The sequence below is a fragment of the Coturnix japonica genome, chromosome 15, assembly GCF_054131305.1.
Source record: "Coturnix japonica strain WE chromosome 15, WE-NBRP24, whole genome shotgun sequence".
Taxonomy (NCBI): domain Eukaryota; kingdom Metazoa; phylum Chordata; class Aves; order Galliformes; family Phasianidae; genus Coturnix; species Coturnix japonica.
Window position 1 is genome coordinate 17,044,391 of NC_140677.1, and position 27,794 is coordinate 17,072,184.

At 45.5% G+C, this 27,794-nt stretch overlaps 1 protein-coding gene across 14 annotated transcripts in view; it reads right to left on the reverse strand.

The window, feature by feature from the left end:
• The window catches only part of PRKCD (protein kinase C delta), a 42,417-nt gene extending 15,069 nt beyond the window's left edge, over window positions 1-27,348 (reverse strand). For 2 of the 14 annotated variants that reach the window (XM_085517131.1, XM_085517125.1), the window contains exons 1-3: window positions 27,218-27,348; window positions 2,606-2,745; window positions 444-643 (exon numbers count right to left, since the gene is read on the reverse strand). In XM_085517131.1, the coding sequence (XP_085373257.1) occupies window positions 444-643; window positions 2,606-2,720 (315 nt within the window). In that variant the 5' untranslated portion in view covers window positions 2,721-2,745; window positions 27,218-27,348. Of the gene's footprint in view, window positions 1-443; window positions 644-2,605; window positions 2,746-2,939; window positions 3,077-5,510; window positions 5,710-9,268; window positions 9,344-12,074; window positions 12,197-26,297; window positions 26,436-26,746; window positions 26,868-26,927; window positions 27,066-27,217 lie in introns of those variants that run through there. The other 12 variants (XM_085517129.1, XM_015874543.3, XM_015874545.3 and 9 more) reach the window with 8 other exon arrangements.
• Window positions 27,349-27,794: the final 446 nt, after the last annotated feature.

Here is a 27,794-nt window from a genome sequence, read left to right on the forward strand (position 1 = left end):
GCTTTGATGTCGGCCCAGGAGCTCAGTGCAGTCACAGTTCACTGTTTTAACACACTCTCTTCCCTCTTCTGAATTTCATCAGCATCTTTTTTCACTTTCAGTAAATTCAATTTGCAAAGGGATTCAGTTTTAAAAGTCTGTACAGCAGTGAATAACATTATTGACAGCACAAACCACAGATACACCAAATGCTGCCGCATGCCACCAGGAAAACAGCAACGGCACCAAAACGTATTTTGCTTTTTCCCCTCAAACTGTTACATGTGACTTCTCCAGCAAATCCTACTGACCAACACCGTTACAAAGCCCCCAGAGAAATACAAGTGCCTTCCTTGCCTAGGCTCAGTAATCACTGCTTCTTAACCTGAGGCTTTCATAAAAGATGGGAAGCAGAAGAAGCAGAACCAGGTCAGCAAGTTTAAGGAATCAACCTTTTCCCTTACCCAGAACTCTGCTTTGCCATTGCCCTTCTTGCAGCGCTCTGCCAGCACAGACACACCTACAGTCACTTCAGATATTGGCTCTTCTGCTGCTTTCATGAGAACAATCTGAATCACGCGTCCTTCATAAATGTGGGCATCAAAAGTAGACTTCCATTCCGGATACATGGTGGGTTTCCTCTGAACCAGAGTCTTTCCTCTCTCTGAAAGACACATTAAAAATGGAGAGAAACTGTAAAACCAGAAGGGAAAGCTCAACCAGGCAAGCAGGGCCTTCTATTCATAAACAAGTCCTTCTCATTGACACTGTACTCATCGCATTTTAAGGAGCATCAGAGGGCCCTATGTGCAGAGGTACATACAGCACATACAGACCCCATGTAGTTAATGAGTAAGGACATTTGTTCACTTCATTTCTTCTTGTCTTCAGTTTAGTGTACCAACCAGCTGTTTTCTGTCCCTATTTATAACAGGCATCAGTGTATCTCTACACCTGGCCATCTCAGTAACCTACTGACACATCCCAAATGACACTTACTGCCTTCTAAACGACGACATCCAGTTTTTCCAATGCAATGTCTGGTACACTGATGCCACCTCCACAGCCTTTCTCTGATGTGCTCCTAAGCCAATTAGTCCCCGTCTGTACTCAGGTGACTGGAAAACCATTTTGTACGTTCTGTACAATTTTCTGCTGCTTATCAGGACTATTTGCTGCAATAAATTGCTTTCTAAACGCCTCTTCAGCTCTGAATGATATTTTTCCCTCCTGTAAGAGTGCAATCTGTTCTTACGCTATCAAGGCAGCAGCAAAGCAAATTAAATAGCTGGACCCTTCCGCAAGGAGCTGCAGTTTGATCTGCTGCCTATAATTAGACATCAAATTTTCATTCACTTAATGAAGGAAGAATGAGACAACTCTTATTTGTCACAGATCACAGTATCTGCCTGTAATTGAACACTTCAGTCTGAGCAATGAACAGCCTTTAAAAGCACTGCTCCTGCCCTTCCTGAATTCAGGTTTCCATTACTTCTCTGCTAACGCTAGTGGCTTCAAATTCCTTTTCACATTTGTAAATTGGCTTAATCATCAGGAAATTATTTTCTTCTTATATAACAAATTTCCTCAATCATGCTTCATTATGCAAACCCAACTGAAGTTATTCCAGACCTCATCAAACTGGCAACAGGAGCATCAGTTTCTTTTCCTTAGCACCTCCCACCCCCAACTAGTCTCTGCTCTGAGGATCACAGCACCCTTCTCCCCCATCTTTTACTACTTCAAAGATCGGTGCAAGCAGAGAGGAGAAACAGTGGGACAACTCCACCTGTCAGAAAGAGACATAAGCTGACAAGTTGTGAAGGGCGTTTATTTAGACCACTGTCACACCTCCACACGTTCTAACAGAATCAGTGCTTTGAACACCATTTCTTCAGAGCATCTGCCATCAGACTAGGAAAGAACCTCCTTGGAGCTCAATGCATTTGCTAGACAGCATTTTCTGGAAGGGGTTCTGTGATTTCCCTGTATTCTTTGGCATTTTGTGAAGCCCTAGAAACATAAGGCAGGATTTGGAAGGCTTGGACTAACCCACACAGCAATTCCCAGGCTCTTCTCTCTCATCCTGTTTGGTTGCAGTGCGTATTTTAGGTAAATACCTGAAGCTATTATAAACCTTTGAAGAAGTGGTCTGCAGAAGGCAAATCATTCCAAGCAAGTAATTCCGCTACTACAATAATCAAATATATTTGTCATTACTATCCATTCTCTAAGGCAATAAAACTAATGTAGCTGTACGCTAAAGAAGGGTATTCTCATATCCTTTTTAATGACACTCCACTACACCACCCTCTTGCAGAGCCCTTGTGAGTGCAGTCTGTTGCTCGCAGAACTGGAGAGAACAATGCTTTATCTTATTTAATATTTGCAAACTTATGTCATATAAAACTAATGACTCAACTCATACAAAAGTGATACTTCAACTGCTTCAGCTGCTGCAGTGAGGGTAGAAGCAAGCCGTTGTTAATTTTCCCGTTCCAAAAGAAAGGCTCATGCTGAGGTGCTCGGCATGACAGGAACAGCAGGACATATTGGCTAAGAGGGACTGCAGTATTTCTCAACAGTTTATTTGTAATCAAAAAAGCACCACCATCGGGATGCTTACCTGTCGTCAATGCCTCCTTCATCTTGATAGCACAGAACGGCTGCAGTTGTTCCCCTTGATTCTGTGCAGGTCCCAGCTCAAATGAATTAAAAGATATCCGTAAGAACGGGGCCATTGTTCACAACAGTGCTGAGGCACACCTGGGTGGAAATAACAGAACAGAAGACCTGGTCTGAGACACGTGAGAAAGCAGTGCACAGTGAATAACTGCTTTTGGAGCCACTTGTATGACTACACAGAATGAGTATATTTAAAGATGTATTCCTACCACTACAAAATGACAGCACTGAGTCGCTTGGGTTAAACCAACAGGAAATGCAGGAATCCAAATCACCTAAAGCAGCACAGTGACTTTCACTTGCCTTCCCTCCTTCTCAAGAGCTCCTTGACACAAAGCAGATTTCAGCCTGGTTTGCAGCACCTCCAGCAATGCAGTTCGCTGTATGCCAGCCCTTGTTTGGTGAATTACTCAAAAGGAAAGGCAACAGCACTCCCTGCTAACAGCTGACCGAGTGCAATCAGAGAAAGGATTAGAAGGAAAGAGTTAACAAGGTAGTAGAAAGAGATGATGGAAAAAGGAATGAAAAGCAGGCTGAGCTGGCCTTTGTAGATTGTTAACTAGCTTGGTCAAGCAGATGGGAACTGCATTTTAAGCAATCCTGCATATACTTGCTTTTTTTTTTTTTTATTATTATGTAATGACATTGACCTGAGAAGCAATTAACATTCTTTAAACTCTTAAGGCCCAAAAGAGACATTCAGATAACAGACGGTGAAATCAGTCTTTGCAGCAAAGCAGAACACAGATCCTGACACTCCAGCTTTAAGTCAGAACTGCTGCTGTCATGAATTGCTATAAACCACCAGCTATGACCTGAAGGCAATTTTCACATGGACTCATGACCTGTATTACTGCTAGGAAGCATCAAAGCCAACATGTTTTCCCTTAAGTGCGTGATTTGATCCAAACTGGTGGAGAAACTGCAAAAATACTGCAACTGAGAAAAGGCCCCTCTGGGAAGATGCTTTAGAAGCACCGTTTTGCACCAAGTACCCACGATGGCCACAGCAATTCAGACCGTGCTCCTCAGTATATACAAATCAAGGATCCCAGTGCACCCTACTGCAAGTTGAAGCTGCGTCCAACACCATCTAGAGTAGATTCTGTAAAACCCACATCAGCTTCCAAGAAGCTTTTAAATTGAGAGCTATTGACCAGACCCAGTGTGAAAAGAAAATCAACCGTGTTACTGTTAACTATAGTAAACATGGAGAGAAGAGAGTGAAAACTGAAACTTCTTCGCAGCGATGCCAACATGGGATGGTGAGATGGGTGAGCGCTTAGTTTTCAATGTCACATTGGAATATAAACCTGTGACACAAGGGACTGCTCCTCTCCTCCCCGCAGTGCACAGCAGCTATCAGGGACTCATGCTGAAGCTGAAGGTGTTGCTTGTCATGGTTCCCATGTGCTGTAATTCTTCCTTGCTGCAAACAGCAAGCCACCTTTAGGACAATTCAGGAGCAAAGAAGCAGTCGTGACTCTTGCACAAAGTGGGAAGTGACACCAAAGCAGTGGAAGAGGAAACACTGCCATGCCAAGAACAGGCTGCTCAGAAGCGGTGGATGCCCGTCTGTAGAGGTGTTTAAGGCCAGGCTGGATGGGTCCCTGATCAACCTCATCAAGCACTTGATCTAGCAGCATTGCCTGCTACAGAGGGCTTAGAACCTGTTAATCCTTGAGGCCTCTTCCAACCCAAGGCACTCTATGAATCTATGACTCTAAGAACGGAATGCTGAAAGGACTAAAAGGTAATGGAACATGTAGAATGGTTCATTGCATCCTACAAACACAGCCCAAAAACCAAAAACGTCACTACCATTTCCTTCTTTCCCTCTCCCTTTTTTTTTTTTCCACACTTCTTTTACTGGGTTAGAACAAGCCCAGGAACAGAGAATGGCATCATAAAATCTCTTACTATTTGTGTTGCAATAGCATGGAAAAAGTCCAGCCTGATAAGATATGCTCCTGGGGTTTCTCCTGCCTGGCGTGTTTCCACTCCTCTCCCGCATGCTCAGCAGTCCCATAACCGCCTGAATTTACAGCTCTTGTACAAGCTGGTGACACCTCCCCATCACTTACAGGCCAAAAAAATTACTGATGCTTTCCCTACATTTAGTGTGACAAACTTTTCCAAATATGAGCACTGGAAACCCTTTTCTGAAGGTGCCAACTCTTCCAACCTTCCCAGGGCAAACTTCTGGAACACAGCACAAAATGCCCTTGTTTGGAAAGGGAACATTAGGGGCAAAGTTGTCATCTCTGATATTCCACAACTGCTACTTGGGAATAAGGAAGCCAAGTCAGCTGCTGCTTCTTTTAAGCTGGGTAAGAAATAGTAAGTTTGATTCACTTTGTTCTTTTTCCCCAGACTCCCAAGCTGTTTGATAAACCTTTATATTATCAAAACCAAGCCTGAAACAAGAGTGCAAAAGAACCCTCTTCACTAACTTCCATCACAAATATCAGACATTGAAACCACATACAAGGAGAAAAATCACCTGAAGCCCTAATCTTTGTTACTTCTGACAGCACAAGCCACTGTAATGGCACAGAAAGTCTACTCCAGCAGGCTGGCTATCAGCTGGTTGGGAAGCTCTAGGTGTGGGAACAATACATTAATATAAAATCACACTATGAAATGGGAGCATAAAGGAGGCAAACGATGCTACCCCTGCGCTTGTATTACTTAGGGCTAACTAGGAAGGCTTTTCTTGGACAAGGGAAGGGAAGTAAGTTGAAGTTGAGGGTGTTTTCTTTCTTCAGCAATTCAATAACACAGTTCCTTCCACAACAAGAGGAAAACGTTTCAGTGAAAGGGATGAAGCGACACCCCTTCCCTACCTTAGCAGGTGTGGGATAAAGGCCAGCCACCAGGCCTGGTCCTGGCACTGAGCAGAGTCCTGTGCACCTTCTGCATGTCAGCTCGCAGCTTCCGCTTCCTCAGCAGCACTCAAGGAATTGGCCAGTATTTAGTCAGCGTGACTCAATCACTACACTCAGGTTTACCACGTGAGTATGAGCTCCTCCAAAGGAATAATGCAGCACTGCAAGAAAGGTCACAGCCTTTCCTGAACAACCAGTAAGCTTGGGGAAAGGTGACCTCCTTCCTCATGCACATGCATCAAATTGCAGGGGAGTGGCCAAAGAGATCCCAGCAATTCATACAGTGTGTTTAGGAACCGCAATAACCAAGAAGTAATCACCTCTTCCACGATCAGCTTCTGATACCGGTGCTCCCTGTCTCCTCAGGCACAATGGGCACACAACGTGTTACAAGCTGTCTGTCAGCATATGCAAGGTTAAGTTCCCTTCTGTCAGTGCTGCCTGGAAGCTCGCTCTCCACTGATTTCCAAAGAACCACTTTTCCTCCTGCCTTGTACTTTTTGTACTTCTAACAAAAGCCTTGGAATTCTGCATTCAAAGAGAAAAAACACAGCCAGCAAGTAATAAAGACACTGGACGGGAGATATTACTTGGGTCCTGCAAGTCCATTTTTGCCAGCAGGTTATGCAGAGTGTTGTAATGAGCACGAATGAGTGAGTCTAGTCCACTGGAGTCCTTCAGGAGGAGCTGCACACCAAGCCCAACCTGCAGCTCCATCCTCACTCCTGCTGAGTATGTGATTCAAGTGAAGCACTCAAGCTCTGACTGGATGGGGCTGTGAGCAACCTGGGCTGGAGGGAGGTGTCCCTGCCTACAGCACAGGGTTGGAACTGCGTGATCCCTTCCAACCCAGACCATCCTATGCTTCTATGAGCATTTCAGGTTCTCTTTCTGGTATAGCACTATGTGCACAAAACTTATTTTCTTTGGTAGCATAAATTTCCTGGAATTTGAGATACGCTTCCCAGAGAGCAACCAAAGACACCAACGTCTTAAAACCAAACAGAAAACAACATGACAACACTAGCTGAACCTTCACCAGTATACATCTCCTGCCTCTTCCATGAACGCAAACTGGTGGGTACCATAGAGACAGTGCAACAGCCACTGCTTAGGAAGAAAACAACAACAAAGAAAGGAATTCTATCTTCTGTCAAACATCCTGGGTTAACATCTCTGTAGGAGCACTAAAGGAGTGAAAAATGGAGAAAGAGGAATTGTGTATTTAACTGAAACAAACAAAAGAAACCCTCAAAAAGGCCTAATAAACACTGCAGTTGGAGAGCAGCTTTTCTTCACTCTGCTGAAAAACACGAACAGATTATGCAGAGTAAGTAAGAGCCTCTCGCAGACACAGCCCTTCAAGCCAGACCTCTGTAACGCCGCCAGCACTGTGACCTAACCCTGCAAGTATCTGGAAAGCTACAACATCCATTAGCCAAGAGAACTGTATCATCATTCATGCACACTGGAAATGTGCTGCTCAGAGCCCCCCAGATGAAATCTGCATTCAGTTCCTAGATGCATGCTTTTAATCAAGGCTTTTAGAGTAAAAGGACACAAGACTTGGGAGCCAGAAGTTTTGATCATTAGTGCTCTCTGAGTTGCAGGAGCAGATCCAGCCCTCCTCACTGCTTCTTGCTTTTCTTCTTTTCTTTTTCTTTTTTTTTTTTTTTTTAATTTTCTGAGAAGCCGTATTTTACCCTGAGGGCCACAGACATCTTTAGTCTGCTTCCAGCACCAATGGTAAGTATGAACTACCAATAAACATCCCCTTAGTCAAGACTTTCTGTGGCATAATAACTGAAAACAAACAGTGAAGTCACAGAGGGATCCGTGCTTACGAAAGCACCTCTCATCTCTGCAATAAAGAGATGAACTCGGCACAACTGAGTGCCTGCGAGGTACCTACAGGGCGTGCTGAATAATGAATGACTGAGAATGAGAGATTAGAAAGGAGCAAACCTCATCAAACTTAATTAAAGGCGTTTGCCCCACTGTAATGTGAAAGCTCAGGCTAAGATTGCCAAAAGCAGGAAAACGAAACCACAAACTGCTTTTAACTGTCTCCCTTCCTTCCTTCCTTCCTTCCTCCTTTCCTTCCTTCCAGACCACTTAAGCATTTAAAGCTCCACAGTAGCTCTGGCATCCCCAACCAGAATAGATACAAAAGTATGGGAAAAGCTTATTAACAGCAAGGCCCGCTGAAGAGTAAAGGGATGTTAAGAGAGCCATGGGTTACAGGAAAAGTTGTATTGGTAACTGAAGGTGGGATGATGTACTGTTTAATACCAATTTTAACTCTTTCCTTTTCCATCCACAAGATAAAACGTTAACAGCAAACTGTAACTTTTGGCCTTTGCCTGAGTTTTGTTGTTTAAATAAATAAACTCAACTTTCTGCAACAGTTCAGATGCCGCTTTTACTTAAACACTTTGATGTCTGCCTAAGAGCTATATTAAGTCATCTCCCAGTAAGTAAACAAAGATACACCATTTTAGTACCCATACTGGGGAAGAAAAGCCAGTACTCATCCTATTTAAAACTGGAGTCTCATGTAAAAACAATGTGCTTGGTCTGGGTACACAAAACACCTCATATGTATTATATCTTATACAAGGCATACAATAGCTTCCTTACCACTGCAATTCAGCACCTGGGCTGCTACTTAATTGGATCACTGCACAAAAGAATACAGTGAAAAATATAAACTTGAAAATTCATATTAAAAACTGCTTGTAGAAAGAAAAGACATCGGTAACTGACTTGTAAGGGTTATCTGCTGACTACCTAAACAAGTAAATGAACACAATCTGTGTTTCAGTTCTGCTTCCATGTCCCAGTGAGCCCACAGAAGCAATGGAGCACGTAATGGTTTTCCTACAGACAAGCTTTCCTGGCTCCTTATGGCCTATCATTTCCTCCATCACTAAATGGATAACTGAGTTAAAGTCTTGGCAGCTTCCAAGTATTTCTCCCTTCTTGCTGTATGTGTCCTTTTGCCACACGAGTGCTCCTTTGTGATAATTCTGATAGCAGTCTTTCATATTTCTCGCTGAATCACAAGCTGCTGTCACTAAATACCACATGTACCACGTTGTGGATGCAAAGCATATCTTTAGGATGTCACCTGTTAGATAATAAGCTAAAAAGGACGGCACGTGGCTGCTGCCAACGCAGACAAACTTCAGAAAACCAAGCAGCTGTTATTTGCAATGCTGCTAAGTCAATAGCACACACCATGCACACCAGGCTCTTCCCAGTCTCCAGGGTACAACTGTACTTTAAGAAGAGCTGAGAAGGATAATGAAAAGAAAACAAGAAGAGGAGCAAAGCACTGAAAACCAAAACAATCTTGGTTCCACACGCAATGTTCCCATTTACAATTAGAGCAGATCCCTTTCTTAATTGTCAGCATGGAACGACTGCTCATCCCCAGGCAGTGGGGTGGGAAATTTCTTTCCATGTGGCGTAATTTGCTTGAGTGCATCTACCCTTAGCAGCCTGCCCACGTTGCTCCCAAATCTTTCCTGAGTATTAGCTCTACCCATAGTGTCTCAATTCTTTCCTCCTTTCAGTGCCAAGCAGCTCCATCTCCCCTTTGTCACGGTTTAAACGAAAAATACTGATAGCAAAATTACAAAATTATTAAACCATGACACCCTTTCACTACGCTGCTCACTCAGTTACCCTGGCATTCCATGTATCTGCAGTACCTTCCATTGCCACACAGCCACGGCCATATCTCCATCTCACTCATCAGCGCAGCTCAAATGAACCTCCAGCAAGTTGTGCTGCCAGCACTGCTCAGCACAGAGGGCTCCTCTCTGCCCTCCAGTGCCCGCAGGACGCTGCCTTTCCCCCACAGCTCCGCACGTTTCCTTGCCCTACAGGACACGATGCACATAAACGCTGTTCAAATATTGTTTCTCCGTGTTAGCAATTAGCGCTGGACCCACAGACCCATTACGTGACCACGACCAAGAGGACGCAAAGCAGCTGGGAAGAGGCAAGTAGGATTTCTGTGACACAGTCCTAAGGAAAAGCCAGTCCACAGCGTGGATAATTTGAGAGTCCCCCGTACTGAGTAAACAAAACTGCAATCAACTTTGGCCCGATGTATTTGGACTGTGGGAAAGAGCTGCATAGAGCTCCATCTGCAGCTGGAACTCACAGCCCCACTGCGATGCTGTGGGAATAGTCAGAAAATAAATATTTACTCTGACCCGCAACAGGGCTACGCTGAAAAGTGTATTTGCCTGCATGGTGGCAAGTTTCATTACCAAGTCATCCTGCTAATATAATTTGTAGGCTCATGAAACACCCAAGATGCAGTTTTCCATTCAGAGTGTTAGTGGCTGGGGTTTTCTTAACTGCCCCAAAATTAAACCATATTTATGCCATTAAATTTACCTGACATAACAACATACCTGGTGATTACTGACACTCAAAATGTTTCCTAAGCAATAACATCCTCTGAAGCCCAGAGCACTTTAATGGGTGGCTCTGAAACCAACCAATCTGTCCACATGCCTAGAAGGTATCCCGAGCATAACGGATGGCAAGACTGGGCTCCAAACATGCTCATCCTTCTATTATTTCCTTACACACAAGTGAAGAATTATTTTGATACAAGTGTCACAACACTTAATCTAAATTCCTTCCTTTGAGGAGCACTACAGCCAATGGTGTCCACCCTTCATTCTGGTACAAGCACTCAGCTTGCCTTAGTTTCAGCAGGCATCTCAAGAAAAAAAATCACAGCAGCACTCTTTCAGTTTCAACATTTGCTGGACTCACCATAAACAATGACTGAAACTTCATTTTCACATTCTAAAATAAACAAGAACAGGGAGAGATTAGATTACAAAGCAGAAATCAGCAACTTCTGTTAGCACAGAGTGAGGGGCTTGTGCCATAAGGGCAGCCAAGATCCCAGTAGCTGCCTTTTCCCTTGTGTTTAACCTTGATGCACCAGGACTGTGAGAAACCCTTTAAGTTCTTTGTTCCTTAGTCCTAATAAAACACACTTGCTAAAGTGCTTAATTATGAAGACATTAGGTGCAGACTAGAATATTATGAACAGAAGGATCTGTTAGCACCAACAGGCTACGAATCAGAATTACTCCAGCTGTACCAATCCCATACACTACAGTCACATACAAGAGCCTGTATTTTCAAGATAAAATCGTCAGTCACAGCCATGTCTGCAGAATATGCCACAAGGCACCTGACTGACAGCACAACAGCCAGTGGAAACTCTGAAGCATTACCAAGTTGTCAAAATATTGGGTAGCTCCACTGGAACACACCAAACATGAGCAGACACTGCCTGCGAGTTTACAAACACCCCACAGTAACAGCCCAGCATCTAGCAGGAAAGAGATGCCCAGACACCACGCTGAAGGCCAGCAGTACATGTAATGCAAGATATGACTAAGATCAGCCAACAGAAATAAAGAACACACTCAAAACAAGAGCTCATAAGCACAGAGCTGTTTTCTTGGTGGTATCCAGTAGCTGAAATCAATGTTTAGGACCACACGGTGTGCAGACAGGAGTCAGTAACAGCCAGCACAGCGTAAAGGAGAGATGCAGATGCTTAACAAATGACTCAAACACATTTCAAAGGGTAACACAGCTACCTCAGACAGCAGCCATCACTTCTGGATGTAAAGAACACATTCTTTAAAGCCTGTAAATGGCAATATTCCAGCTTGAGTAAGCAAGGGGAGCAGAAATGGAGTCAACTAAGAAAACCTGAGGATCGAAGAACAAAACCACCACGAGCGGAATGATATGCTGTAAAATTTCTTTTAAACAGCTAACTCCCAGCTCTAGGATGGAAGCCATTGAGTAGTGTAGAAAAAAACATAATTGTGCTACAACTTGGCAGTCACACGCTCCATTACTTAAAGGAATGAATAGCTCAGTATAAGTGTTCTGACCTTAAGATATTGCCAACTTCATTTCTCATGCTGCTGGGAGGTGGCAGCATCCCTGGCAGGATGCATTCCAGGGACCACCATTAGCTGCTCCACTCGAGCTCCTAAAGAAGCACAGGCTTCCTTTGGAGGAGGCTACACCAGAACACACACCAGGAAGGGATGTGCTGGATGCATCAGCTCTGAAGACTCCTGCCCTGCAGTAATTTAAGCAAAACCAAACTGTATTGTCTTTAAGCTGATGAACTGGAGAGAAAGGCTGTTCCTACTGCACTAAGAGGAAGGACAAGACTGGCCCTAGGCTGCAGACAGGAGAGCCCCAGGAGTTTAAGCTGTTATGCCACTGGTAAGCCCCTCCTGGCACCCGATGGGCTAACAACACTGAGCCCTGAAACAAGCACAGAAGGCACCAAATCATGTGTCTGGGAGCAGCACAGCACACTGCTGTCACGGGCAGCAACCTGCTGCACCAAGTGCCTGCAACCTGCCAGCCCTACCTACATCCCAGTGCCTACACAGAAAGAAGTTTTGCCTTTGTTTTCCTTTTCATCTTTGTTCAAAGGAAGGAGTCACTTACCACTTACATTCCTGATGCAGAAGGCTATTCATGGCATTCTTCCCTGCCCAGCCTTGCTGCCCTTCTCAAGCTGCAAAACCTTCACCCGTGGCTTCTAGAAGCATTTCTAATCAGGGGAAAGCAAGTTTAAGAAAAGATATATGTAGATATTTATCTATCTCAGACCAGATCGTTTATACTGCAGAATTCTACAGATGTGGAGCCTGAAGCTAATTAAAATCACTCCAGATGGTTCTTGGCTTTACGTCGGACTCCTTCAATGCGCAGCCCATAAGGGCTAGATTTGCAAAATGAAAGCTTGAATTCCAAGGTTCCTGCACTCCCACAGAGAAGTGCCCCATGCGCTGAGGGCAAGAGGAAGTTCAGAGTTTCCAGACCCCACGTCTCATGCCTCACAGTGCTGGGTAAAAACATTTCTGGAGGAAAAAAAATGCTTAAAATGGAGCAATGACGAAGATTTTCTGGAGGGATTTCGGAGGCAGAAATACAGTCACTGTCTTTTGTTGTCTGTTGCTGATGCACAGACAAGTGAACTGTGGCAGCAGCTTTTTCAGCTGATCTTTCTGCCCCTATAAATGCTCCACTTCAAGTTTGGTGTTTATTATTAATAACTTTAAAAAAACACCTTGCAGTGAAGGCAGCGAGGGGCTTTTTGTCTCAGAAGGAACACAATGAAAAAGCAGCTGAGCAGATGCTGCAGGGCTCTTGAAATCTCCCCCTTGGTGCCGATGACTGCTCACTCCATGGTATTTCATTGCATGGATCACTACTGGCTCATTTCCAAGCAATAGTTCCTCTTTTGCCAGGAAGCTGAAGAAAGACCATGACTTCTGAGAGAACACTGAGCCACTTTCTGGAAGCTGACAGCCATTTGAGTATCAGAAAAATGTTGGTGTGGCACCAGATCAATTCTTAACCTGAATACACGCAGCTGAACATCTACAGGAACAAAGTTCTACCTGAAAAAACCTCACGTTCCTCTGAAGACACATTTTCCAGTGTTGAGACAGTGAAATTACAATACAGAAGTATTTAATAGGTAGTTCTCGTGTTCTGTGATCTTATGTATACAATTATGTATACAATTATGAATTAAGACTTCTGTCACACAAATGATTCACCGATAGCCTCTGACATGCATTACAGGATGACTGCTACCAAACCTCAACCAAGATGCGGCCCATCTCTGATTACTAGACTCGTTTTCAGCCACTCACACTATGCCTGCATTAATCACCACGTTACAGTTCCAAAGACTGGTTTTCTGCCTCAAAGGGACAGAAGAGTTTTTAAAGTTTCACACAGAACATTTCATCTCTTTCTTAGGACAGGACTAAAAATGATGCACTTTGGAGTCGTAACTGGAAACAAAAATAGGAGACTAGCATCTGAATTTAATGAGAATCTTCTAGTTTTCCTTCTTTAATATCAAGCTAATTCCATGTCTCAATAACACTGAGTGACTCAGGTTTCTGCAGAGGCAGTAACTCTCCTGTCCTCCCTGTTGTACTACCTTCAACACGCAGTTTATACTAAGAAATCTCAAAAGTAAGACAAACTCAGAATTAAAGGAAAAGAACAAAACCTATCTGGTTACACCCAGTCTTCATACACTAAGGAAGCTACTATATAACTAAGCCTGCACCATTCACATATCCAGAAGTTGGCTCAGATGCTGTTTGTATATTAATCCTCATTTGGGCACTCGCCAACATTTCATAAACTCATTTTTCTGGTGAGTGATGGGACAAACTGATACATACACACTGTCTGGAGCTGGCACAGCCTCAGCCCAGTGGGTCCTGCCAGCGTGTTGTGGAATGAAGGGATCTGTTCTGTCAAAGAACAGAAGGACAATATGTCTTCCACATTGTGTTCCTTGTTCCCGGTGACCTTGCTAGGCAGTTCTCCTCCCTTGTATATGGAAATCTGGAAGCCTCAAATAGCTGCATAATAAATGAAACAATCTGTCTGCCAAGAGTGCTCACCCATCATACTTGCCTTTCATCCTTGGCGAGGGCCTGCTTCTCCGTTCTGAAACGCTTGGATATAGGCCATAGCTAACTACACTTGGGCAAGGCAGAAAGTCACATCATCAGGTTTGGATTTTTCCTTGAATACATGAGGCAGTAAATGCACAATGTACTAACCCAAAAGGCCACCAGATGCGTCCTTCTCAGGGAGCTCAGTACAGTAGTATTATTCTTCCTGCCTCTTTCTAACACAGCTTAACTACAAAAGTTTAGCCTGATCGATATGATTGAAATATTAAGTACAAAACACAAATCCTGCAGACCCACTGCTTACTTCTTCTTCTTTATTTTCCTTTGGTGGTATCTTCTAAGACACACAAGGTTTCATTTAGACAGCCTCCAACTTTTAAGCACAGGCTATGGCAAATGTAAGGCACAGGGATGGAGCCCATTAGGGGAGCAGAGGCATCAGTTGTGCCTGCCAGGAAATAACAGCTGACAACGGAGCAGAACCAACAAGAATCAATCCAGCCTCGTCGCCTGTACATTTTTCCAGATAAACCAGGCATGGCCAAAGGAGACGAGCTTTCCACACTGTAAATGGCACAGTAACCAACTTGAGCCACATGTTCCTCCATCTCTTGAGTGTCTGCATTGAAGTCAAGAACAATTATTTGAAATGGCACACGCGGCTCTTGCCAACACGGTACAAACTTCTTGCAAATACTGAAGCCTTATTGCACCAGGTCTCCTGAATGCAGACAACTTCAATATGAACGACAGAAGACAAAGGAGGGCAGACAAAAGAGGAACCTCTATGCTTTGTAAGGGGAATCTTTCCCTTGGTCACAGACAAGAAGTCAGCCCCAAGAAAGAATGCAAAACTATTATACCTTCTCAGAAAATAGTTTGGAGTGAGCAACAGATATAACTTTGCAAAATGAAGGAAAGCACGTTGATGCTTGCAGTAATTCAACAGAGATCTTTTTGGTTCCATAAGAGGTAACACTAGTGGGGGAGGAAGGGGAGAGAAATACCCTAAAACAAAAACAACACAGTTCAAAGATGGTGTTATAGCTTCAGTCATCAAATTCTGGAGCCATAACAAACACTTGGTAATCTGAAAGAGATTAAATGGCTGCCAGGTTAGAGTGTTCTGTGAGCGAGAGATAAATGAGAACACACCAAAGGTCCAAAGTATACCAGCTGAATAAAACCCAATTTGTTCTGTGTTCCAAGACGACACTGCTCTGCTGAGCTTCATAAGAAGGAGGAGGCTGAGTCCAGCCAATGCTTCCTTGAACAGGAAAACCCCTGCCCTGCAAATCAACAGCGAGAGGAGCCAGAGGGTGGAACAAAGATCCTTTCAAGCACAGGAAAATCAAAAGAGGACAAAACAACCACTGTGAAAGAACCCAGCCTTCTATACCCTACGACATTTTCAAAGCTGGGGTTTTACGGGAATTCATTACTTTACTGTGCACCCTTACACTCAATGTTAATATCATATTAGTTCTCTTGAATTATTCCACTAACCCCAAACCACCAGGAGCCAGCTGTGGCCAATTCAACAAAAGGAGATATCAGATTGTACACTGCAGAGATAGAACTGAGATAGGAAAGTCCTGCAAATTTTTGAGACTGTGAATTTGGATTTTGCCCAAAATTAGGACACCTGTCAAACCAACAGATTCCATGTAAAATAATAAGGATACAGAAGGATTACTCAGCTGATCTCAGGAATTCATTACATTGCAGCCCACTGCATCCTGCCAGCACGTCCACTGTGCTCAGTTATCGGTTTTGATGATGGGTTCAGTGGAAAGTTCAGTTTCCTAGGAACACAACTGAGCTGCCATGAGTGTCCGGAAGGAAAAAAATAACAAAGATAAAGTAACATAGAAAAGCTTCTAAAAAGTCAGATTTTGGCTGAATGGCCACTTCTGTACTATTTATCAAAGAAATTACGGTTCTGTGTATCACCAAAATCAAAGGGCAGCGAGTGACAGACAAATAAAGCTTGTGGGAGTTTCCTGATCTATGGGTTTCACTGCAACCCTGTGTAGAAAATGTCTTTGAAAAACAAAAATATTGAACTGCAGCCAACTCCTCACCAAAGCACAGGAATCAAAGGCCTGGGATAAAAGAATGGAGCATGGGAATACAGCACGAGAGATGGAAGAAGAGTTTGCAAGAATTCTGTGAAATATGATCTATTAGAATTGAAGCTACCAGAACGTCATGCAAAAAATCAGCCCAGTAAAACAACAAAATCTGAGGTCTCCAATTAATCTCTCTCATGCTCAAAGCTCTGCCATAATTATGTTTTGCCCTTTTCAGACTTCAATAGCAAAGTAATTCTTATTTTAATTCTTGCTTGCCATGTCTCCCTTAACAAGTGCAACATCACTGGTCTGAACAATTGTAACAGAAGGAAAAACTGATTGCCATCATTAATAGGTAAATGAAATGGGCTGTTTGGCTAAAGCCAGGTAATCTTCATTCCTATTATAGAATGGCCAGAGTTGAAAAGGATTATAATTATCATTCAGTTTCTTGAAACACAAGCTTACAGTGTGGAGAATAAACATAAGAGTTTGCTTATGTCATGACACTGCTATTAAGCCAGCTAAATTATGACCGTATTGAGACCTTAGTGTGCACATCTATAAAGGAAGAACTGGCAGAGTGAAGTACAGAGACTTCTGGCTTTTGCTTGGGCCAGGAAATAAAATAGCACTTTGCTTTTCTGGCTGCTTGACTTCCAGCACCATTAGCACTGCGTGCAACCAACAGGATGAGCTTCATCTGCCGTCCTGACACCTCTCAGCAGCGCCACTGCAAGCCCCTTCCACTGCTGCAGCACCCTCCAAGGAACACGGCAGCTGCAGCACTGCTACTGCCCCACTCCTCCCTGCTGACCTGTGAAGAATGCAACATGTTGAACTGCACGCTTGGAACACACGTTCAAACATCATAAAAAACTCTTTCAAAGTCAAAGCTTAAGGGTTTGTAGTTGTTGTTTCAGGCATTTGGCAGTACCTGCAAACAGAGCCTGCCCATACCACGGGCCAAAAGGACAGGGCACAACCTGGGACACCTTCAACACATCAGAGATCCAGCAGCCACCTTAGAAATGCATTTTCCAAATGAACAAAGTCAACCAGCTTCTGGATTATGTGATCCACATTAAAGGGCCAAAAGCAACGTGCCTTCCTCTTGGTATATTGCTTGCTAGGAACAGAACTGATTACCTGCAGGTATTATCACTCAAGAATAAGAAAGGACATTTTCACAGTAGGTTATTTGTGAATGTAATATGGCACCATACATTTGCAAAGGAAAATAAAAGGAAAGAACGGCTCTTTTGTTCAAGTCTGCGAGGAAAGACAACTAAAGGAAATTATTCAGACATCCCATCTCCAACCATCCAAGCTGAACACAAGTTACATGAGTGTTAATTGCATGCAGCATGGGAACACTGAAATGCTGAAGAAGCTCAGCTGCTGCCCCTGCATGTCGTACAAAGGCTCAACTTACAGAAAAGCAGCACCAGAAGCAACAAGGAAATCAACTTCCATACTAAACCATAACATAAATTGGGAATTTCTCATCTCCATTAGAAATAATGCAGAAATCCTCCCCGTGACAAACACTACCTACCTCAGGGCACTACAGAGAGTCCTGCTGACAAGAGAGATCAGTGTTTTGGTACCAAACAGTTGAAGCTCAGCTCATCATCATCATAATTTCTCATTTATTTCATGTGCCACAAAGGGACAAAGTATTTTTAATGGATATTTTTCCATGTAAGAGTTGGAAATAATTTTACAAGTTAAACCTAACAATCAAGCTGAACTTTGCTCTAAGAGCAGCAGAATTTGTATCCACTTAAGTGGATAATCTCTCTAAGTGTTTATAATGACCGTGTTTACAGAAGCTTTATTTGACTGCATCAGTGTACAATGTGATGAAGTAGAAGCCACGTGAGCTTGGACAAGGCTCGGCTGTGATAAGCTGACTCCGGTTGGATTTGGCAAAGCTGCTGAAGCATACTGATAATAACGTTATCCAATTTAACTAGATATATTCTGCCCTAAGTACTTTAAATTCCTACAGAAGGCCTTATTTTCTTCAGGGAGAAGATGGAGATTAATTGGTAACCACACAATCTATAACCACATGTTGTAGAATATAAAATACTAGTTCATTCCTATGAGAAATATTAATCATGGAAATAAGAGACTTCTTTAGATGCAGCATTAAGTATTTAAACAAAACCTGCAGCACTGGGGAGTGCTGGCAAAACCAACCACAGTGCGGGGAAATGATGCTCCATCATCCAAGAAGAATTCTCAACCTGACTTCAGTTCCCAGCACTGACTTCCATACTGCTCACACCTTAAAAACCTACATTTAACCTAATCTCCACCATATTCAGAAATGCAGTACTTTACACATTAGAATATGGATTATTTCCATAAACATACATTTTACTTGCATTTCATCTGTAACTGTATATTCACTAAATGCACAGTGCACTACTGTGTGCTCCAGTTAAGCAGTACTTTGAATCTAGTGCATCATTTTAATAATATATACTTGAATACATATGCCTGACCCTCAGAGGGTCTGGACAGAAGAATAAACATACAAAGTCAACACTGCTGGGACTGTTACGTTGCCAACTGCTCTTGAAACACTAAGAACACTTACTGTAATGTGATAATGGAGACTATTTTCTTCTGGCATGAGTTCAGTGACAAATGGCAATGACTTTGCATTCAAACTGAAAATGCAGATCTGAGAAAACGAACATACTGCTGCAAAAAGTTATTGGCTTTCAGCTTGGAAATTAGGTTTACACACAGCAAAGCTCTAAAGACACAAAGATTGGGATCACAGTTACTAAGCAGTAAGAGAAGGAAACAAGCAACAGAACAATAAACATGGAAGAAACTTAAACTAGAAACAGATTCAGGTCACAAGAGCTCCTTTGATTTGCCCTTTTCCCCAGCTAGGAGATGCAATAAAAAAGGAAAGAATGTGACATAAGCAGAGACCAGACAGCCATAACGGGTTGGCCTGTTCTGGCCTCACTCTGCATTCTTTCAATACATATCTATATGAAATTCCAAGCAAATAAACATTTCTCTTTGCTTCAACTGCCACCCACTGGAAAAGGAAAGCAACATTAATTCCAATCTGCAGTAGCCTAAAATAGGTCAGAAAACCAGTCTGATAGATACTATTGCCCACACCAAAGTTCTGGAGTTGCCTTGTAAATCTTAGCAGCATTGCTAGGAATGGGAGAACCTGCAAATTAAACTAAAGCAGAAAACAGCAGCAAGCAGGAGCAGCACTTCTCCTCCCTGCCCCAGGAGGAAGGTGTTTTGGTTCTGTCACCAAGGTTTCAGAAAGGAGTGGGGAGTTTACAAGGTTGAAGTGAGGGGAACTGGGGCTGGTAGCATCACTCTAACAAACGTGGTCCAACAAGGACGGGTGGCATCACGCAGCCCAGCAGCTCTCATCTCTGTGTGGTGCTGCTCCTGCTGCAGCCAGCTCCAGCACTACGCCCAGCTCCATCACTACACCCAGCTCCATCACTACACCCACACTGCTGCCTTGCCTTACAACAGTGATCCACCAACTTCCATGAGTAGATGGCTGTGGCACTGCTGCTTCCCAGTGGCAGCATCAGCCCCGATTTCCCCTGTGACGGGCAGTTTCAGCGGGCTCAAGGGGTGCCTGTAGGGAAGCAAGTTGGTGGTCCAGGTCCAGTAGCTTTACCATTTAAGTGGCAATGCAATCTGAGAAAGCTCATTGGAAAAAAACAGCATGAACTCCTGGCTGCCACAGAGCATTATCATCCACTTTAAGTGAAGCCCCTTCTAATTTTTGGTGTATATGTTTAGTCTAGCTGAAGCGCCAAACAGGAATAGCAATAGCATAACATCTACATGCAGAAGCATGTGTGTCAGAAGCAAGGCCAGCAGCGTAACTGCATGCTGCACTTTGGGGGTGACACTGTAAGTCAGTCTCAGCGTAAAACAGACTTTCCTGCAGCCATGCATTGTGGTGAACCTGCATGGGAGCTGTGATGGCACAGCTGCACTAATCAGCAACCAGGGCTGAGAGCAGCGGGCAAACCACCCTGCATGACACAGAAACGTCCTGACTTCCTGGAGAAGAAACCAACCTCCATTCAAAGCCCAAAGAAGGGGGGACAATCAGATTCCCTGAGATTCTACCACACTTTTCTCAAGCAATCATCCAGTGAAGCCAGTCTGGCTAACAGATGAGCTGAGAGCTACACAAGGATTCCAGATTCCCTCACTGTAAGGGCCTGAGGAAACTGCAGGAAAAGAAAACATAACAAACAGACTAAGGGCCTAATGCGAGTCCATGGGGATTAACAGGAGGATCTGCTAATTCTTTGGTCTAAACCCAAATTTCTGCAAAACGACCTGCAGAAAAAAAAATCTACTGGGAGAGAATTATCCAGTAAGATTCCTCCCATTAATAGTGAGAAATACAAGTGAATGTAATATGAGAGAGTTCTTACAATTTCCGGACAGATAGATCCGCTGTGGATATTTGCCCACGAATGCTGATGGCCACTGCAGCATTCCCAAGTCATTAGTAAGAAATTCTGAGTTCATTGGAGGCCATGGGCGCTGGCTGACACATGCTCGAGAGAGCAGCTGTTGAGCAATTCACAGCTCAGCAAGGACACAGCATTGATGGACCAGCACCCTGGATGTGAGCAACAACCATCGTTATCACTCAGTGAGCAGAAGCAGCAGCCCATTAAAACAAAATTAATCTACCAGTATTGAAAGCATTGTTATAAATCTACTGCTACATGCAGAGACACTTGTAGGACTGAACGTTTCAGATCCTATTGCAGGATTATTTATGGATTTAATCCAGAGCAGAAACAGTCAATGACCAAAACCAGAAGTCCGAGCAGCACCTACTTGATGCAGGATGACCATCCATGCTCGCTTATAGGGATGTGCGTTAAGCAGTTTTCAAAGTAAGCAGGACTAAATATTCCCTCCACAAGAGCTTTCAGTAATATATTCTCACAAGCAACGCATTCCTTAGCGAGAAAAGTACCGAGTTCTGCAGCCCAACAGACACCAGCAACATCAACAAAGGTACCAGATGCTGCTTCCTGTGGTTATTTTGTCACACCAGCAAAACGTGAAGTCACCCAGAGACATTACAAAATGCACCACACAGATCTTGAGATAAGATCTACAGTGCAGTCGGTGCCGTATCATAAACACAACAATTGTCCAGAGTTACTGTGCTGTGCCTGTTTATACTCATTTTCCAGCACAATACAACATAACGAGGATATGATGGCCCCTGCAAGCTGCTGGCTGGATCACACTTCCTAAATTCTTACCAAATCTTTTATACAGGCTTGGGGAAGAAACTTCCCTTCTAAGGGACAGTTACAGGATTCCTCCTTTGCTGAAAGAAGAATCAAATTCAGCCTCAGCTCAGCAAAGCACAGCTCACAGCAGCCACCAACACGTTCACAACAACTTGGCTGCACTGCCTGTGGACTTACTGGGGAATTTCCCAGGAAAAGGCACTCTGCAACAGCCAAGCTGAACACTGTTTAGGTTGGATGTTAGGAACCACTTCTCTACAGAAAGGATAGTTGAACACTGGAATAGGATCCCCAGGGAGGTGGTTGAATCACCATCCCTGGATGTGTTTAAGAGCCGTTTGGATGTGGTGCTCAGAGATATGATTAGCAGAGGGTGGTTAGAGTTAGGGTACTATGGTTAGGCTGAGGTTGGACTTGATGGTCTTTACGGTCTTTTCCAACCTGAGTAATTCTATGATTCTATGACAATATGAAGGAAATTAGTACAAAGTAGTACCCACCAAACACTTGGACTTCATGACTTCCTTAGATAGAGAAACCACGGCAAAGCCTGAACTGAAATCAGAGAATCTGAGGAAGAGCCAAATGCACAGATAAGGATTTCAGTAGACTTCTAGTAAATAGGAAGTGATGAAGGGGGGGAATAAATAAATAATATGAATGTTCCAAAGGTAGCTTGACATTTCAGTACTAACAGCCACAGCAATTCCTCTGTCACCTCATCGTTACAGGGTTGCCATCCCACAAAGCTGAGCTGAGGGAGCTCTGGGCTGAGCAGCGCTAGAACTTCACAGCTCAGGGATGGGGAACAGAGCTGGGGCTGAGGCTCACAGTCACTGCAGACATTTCAGGATACGTGGTATTTACAGCAAGTAGCTGGGTTTTAACCACGCTTATCAACACAAATCACAGGTGAGACTGCAGAAGACTCAACACAATGCAAATCAGAGCCATTCATGCAGAGATATCTCAACCAAACAAGACCAGGTTTCACTCACACCTCTAATGAAAAGCACGAGTGATGGCAGGATAAGAATGCACGTTACGTACCCATTTTCTTCTCCCAAGTGAGCAGCAACTTAGAATTCTGGGGAATAAAAAGGGGTGATGCTTTTTATTGTTTAGGCGGATCTGAAGGATTGCTCATCAGAAAACAGCAAGTGCACATCTGCCTCCTTTAGGAGGGTTCCTGATAGAACATTACACTCAACAGTAAAAGAAATGAGCAGGAAAACCTGAGACGATACCACAAGAAACACTCAACAGTTTCATGTGCTTTTTTTTGTTGTTGTTAGAATATCTTTAGAGAATTGATTTTATGGTCTGCCTCTTTGTTTTGCAGCTGCTGATACACATCTGCCTCACACCATTTCCTTCTCGCAGTCAGAAACAGCCCAATCCATCAGCATTTAGAAAACAGCAACTGCTAATTTAACAGCTTCAAAACGCAACTTACTGCATGGATGGCAGGGCACCTTTCTGTCACTGAAAGGCTGACACACTGCTCCATTTACATTCCTTTTCATTAAAGAAAAAGGCAACTACAAACAAATCGGAAAGATGCAGCTGTACACACAGTATTTCCACTGTCCGTACCAGAGGTACTTTTAGTAGCAGAGTCTGGTCCAGATCAGAACAGACGTTCACGCTACTCCAGTCTCTCCAAGGGCAGATTCGTGATGTCCCTGGGACTCCTGTGCCACATCCCTCATTTCTTAACCCTTCCCGGTGACTCTGAGAACAGCAGCAGAACGCTGGAGCAGTGGGTACAATGCAGGAGGCCCCATGGGGTTAGTGGCTGCAGGCTGCCTCCTACAGAGCAGACTTCTACAAGATTATTCAACAAATACCATACAAAGGTCATGGAGCAGCTTTGCCTCGGAGAGGTAATGCCTCGGCAACAAAGCACAAAAACTCTTAAAGGCAGTTAAAAATAACTGCCTTTCAAATGAGAACCTAACACAAGTCACTTCAGTATTACTGCTACCAGGGCCACAGAGCCCTCACAGTTCATTTTCTCACCGCACCTTTGCAAAGCAGAATCAAGTCAATGTGGGGAGATGAATTTTCCTGTGCTGCCCAAAAGGCTCTGACTGGGAACAGGCAGTTTTCCCCCTTTCCTTGCTCATTCCTTTAATTCCACACTGATACCACACAAGTGAAGAAAGATTCAGAGAAAGCTGAGAAGTTTGGTTGTGGAGCAGAGAAAGTGGTTACAACAACAGCTGGAACACAAATGGATCTGATTTTTATTAGACACCTTTTGACTAGAACCTGACAACCAGGATGGAAACAAGAACAACTCTAGAATAAAAAATCCCATGGCCTTTCTCATAGTGGCTGATTAAATGAGGAATTAGGTTCCTGATGAAGCCAGTCAGCCCTCCGACCCTGCTGGTAAATCCCCTGTCATGTTTGTCATTCAGCTCTGACTCACATGCAATAGCCATTTCAGTCTCCAGCCTATTCCTTCTTCCCTCCATCCGTTTTACGGTAGGTTAAATACATACTCTATATATTTAATGAAGAGTGGCAGACTACATGATGCATTTCAACCGCAGCACCGAGAGACACACCTGACTTAGCCTCAGGGAACTTAAATACCTGGGTCAGTGAACCCAATAGTGGCAACATACCTCAGTGCTGGCCAACACCTGGGAAGTACTTACACCGTATAGCACCACTTTGCTGTAGATGCTACAGCAGTTTGCTGGACAGAAGCTCACTGCGGTGCACCCAGACGTGCTGAAGTCCCAGCCCAGGTGGCAGAGGTGCTGTGGAGTGAGGGCTGGTGTGGGGGCTCTGCTTGGCAGGAGGTGTGTAAGGTGGGTGGTGCAGCAAAGCTGAGCAGTGTGACATGGGGTGGAGGAGCAAAGCAACAGGACGACACCGGAGGCCTTCCAACAGAAACCAGGATGGATGGAGAATTGTAACTACTAGACCCCAAAGGACCCAGTTTGAAATGAGCTTCAGTTGTGATGACTGCAGCTTTAGACGTTAGAAGAAGCCTCTGAGACCTGAAAGTCTGTACACTTCTAGGAAAGCAGTTATTTCAAGAGGTGTCATCTTTCCAGGTTTTACCAATGTTTCCTTGAACTGTGTCCTATCAAATAATCGAGTTTTCTTTGAAAGACTCCTCTAAAGGTTTCTCTTTAACCAAAGTAGCTACAAAACTTCAGAAGCTACAGTTTAAATACACTTCCTTCCTTACGCAGTACCTTCCCAACCAGCTGTGTGATCAGGAGGCTCCGTCTGTTCTGCAGCACTGTCCCATGGCTCCATCCAACAAGAACATCGTAACCCACCCCTCATCAGGCACATCCACACAGGAGGGTCACAATTACTAAACACAGATGGAAAACAGTTTGAGAACTGTTTGGAGCAACCCGAGCATCTTCCTGATGACAGATATTTGGGGACACAGAACTACCTTACCACATACTCACTACCTGCACATACATCACAGCCACGACACAGTGCAGGTTCTTACGCTTCTGTGTCAGCCACTGAGTGGCAGCAATTCCTTCGAACCTATGTCTGAATTATGAGATGTGGGATGACAAATTCCAAGTATCGTTAGACTGTATCTGTTCATCGCACCTCTGAGCTCTCTGAAGTTTAGCATTACATACAAACACACAAACAATGCCCACTGAAATACTTGGTCATGTGCCTCACTTCTTAAAGGCCTGTATTCAAAAGCTACATGTTGTCCTGATAAGCAAACTCCTTTAGAAGTTTCTATTCACTTTTACAAAGAGATGGCTAAAAAAGAGCAGAACGTTTTACATGTACTGGCAGAAGATGGATCAAAATGGACACTGACAGCATGTAAGCGTTCCTTAACCTAAAGCACCCAGCTGCATTTGAAAAACAGATTGTAGTTATGAAACCCACCAACACACCCTCATCCACACGTTGCAGCCTCTTACGTTTCATTATTTTCTCAAAATTCCCATAGCAGTGCCTTGGGGTCACTGCAAACCAGCAGAACAATGACTAAACATGAATTCCTTTTCAACAACTAAAAGAAATAGGAAATGCTGCGTACGGGCTCTTATGATTATTGCTCAAAGTGTCTCGTTCAGAAAGCTGTATTGGTTGTGGTAGGTTTCACTCCCTGTGTGATCGATACAAAGCAGCACGGCGTTATCAGACAGAAGGGTAGGACAGCAGGGCAGGCTGCTTCCTGGCTTACTGCATTGTTAACAGAGCATGTGAGATGAGGCCAAGGTCCACATGGGATCTGACAGCAGCTGGACGCGCGAGAGCACCCAGAATTCTGACACATGCTATTTGCAGAGATGTACAGGAGTTGCCGTCCTGACTTTAAGCTCACCCTTAAGGCCAGGCAAGGTGCAAGCACTGCTCGCCCACACCCGCAGTCTGTGCCCGTTTGGCTCCTGCAGCTGCCCAGAGGCGGGGGCACACGGTGCGTCTGTACCAGCACCCCGCGGTGATGCAGCACAGCCGGGTCAGCAGAGCCAGCATCCCTTAGTGCGGTGTTTCACACCCTAATGAGCGGGGAATTCCCCAGCGATGAGCTGAGGATGGTTAGTGAGAGCTGCACGGCCGGCATGCACACAGCACGGCCGGCATGCACACAGCACGGCCGGCATGCACACAGCACGGCCGGCATGCACACAGCACGGCCGGCATGCACACAGCACGAGCGGGCACTGCTGCAACCCCACTGCTATTGTCTGCCGGCAGCCAGCTGGAAACAGAGCGAGGGGAGGACGGGGCACTACCTGCCTCACACCCACAGACAGAAACCGAGCATCGGCACGCATGGCTGGGACGAGAAAAAGAAAAGAAGAAAAGGAGTACGAAGTGCTTTACCGTCTCGGCGATCCGGGAACGAGCCACCCCCGCGTCCGTACCGAGGGCAGAGGGCACACGGTGCTCGCTGCCGCCGCATCTCCTCGCACGGGACGCAGCCCCCGGACCGGCCGCTGCCGGACCCGCCCCGCTCGGACCCGGCCCCATCCCGGCCCATCCCGGCCCCGCCGGAGCGCGGCTCCTCGAACCGGCCGAATCACGCGGGCCCGAGCTCGCCCCGCAGCGCAGCCCCAACACGGATGCGCTCCGAGGAGCCGCCCCGCCGCCGTGCCCCCCCGTCCCCCCGTACCGCCCTCCCCTCGCGGCGGGCCCGGCCGCAGCCCCTCTCCCCTTCGGGAGCCCCACGGAAGCCGGATCCCGTCTCGCTTCCTCATTCACCCCGCGCCGGGCGGGGCGGGGAGCGCCGGTCGTTGGGTGCCGCCGCTCGGGGTCCAGGTGCCGGCACTCACCGCTCCGCAGGGGACACAGCCGAGTTCCGAGAGCGATCCCGGCCGAGAGCGAGACAGAAACTGAGCGCACAGCACAGCGCTCACAGCACACAGCTCACAGCAGCGCCCAACGCCCCGGCCCGGCCCGGCGCTCCCCGCCCCGCGCTCCGCCCACGGGGCGCAGCTGTAGCCGGGCGCTCACCTGCAGCCCAGCCGCGCTCCGCCCCGAGCTGCCGGGAGAGCCCAGGGCCGGCGGGACGCGCCCCGCTCCGCAGCAATGACCGCCCGCTCTGCCCGCTCCGGTCCCGCCCGTCGGCAGCCGCTGCCTCGGCCCGGAGCGGAGCTGCTAAACCCGGGTCACGCCTGGGGCGAGGAAACAAACGGCTTATCCTTCCTTGTCCCGGGTGTGAGGCACGTGCGGAGCCGAGGAGCTGGACCCGGCTGCTGCTGCTCGCCCCTGCCCTGCGGGGAGTGGCCTTCGAGTTTCCTCACCGCTGTGCCGCACTTCCTCTTCCAGGCTCTCGTTTGCAATAACGCTTTGGTGCCTTTAGAGCCGTGGGTGTCGTTACGGTGCGAGGCCGGAGCTGGGTGGGCTCCCTCGCTGTACCCGAGGCGGCAGCGCTGTGTGTGAGCCCCGGGTGTCCAGCGCTCACACGTGGGGGGGTGTAAGTAGGAGAGGACACGGAGTCACAGCGCACTGGGCTGGAAGGGACCCGCCAGGATCGTGGATTCCAACTCCTGGCTCCACTCGAGACCCTCCACAAACGAGGCCGTATGTCCGTGCTGTACGGATGGTTCCTCAGCTCCATCAGCTGCCGTGGCCGCAGCCTGTCCCACACACACCGCCCTCTGCTGCAGAACCTCGTCCTGATCTCCAGCCTGAACGTCTGCACAAAGCAGCCTTCTGTCATTTTCTATCTCATCCTGGTAATCTTAGTACCGAGTCAAGTGTAATTACTCTTAACATAATTCATCTGAAGTGGTGTCATTCTCATCCAATGGAAAGCACTGATGGAGCTCCCACCTGTATCAGTGCTGCCAGGCGTTGTTCTGCCAGGTGCCGGGTGCT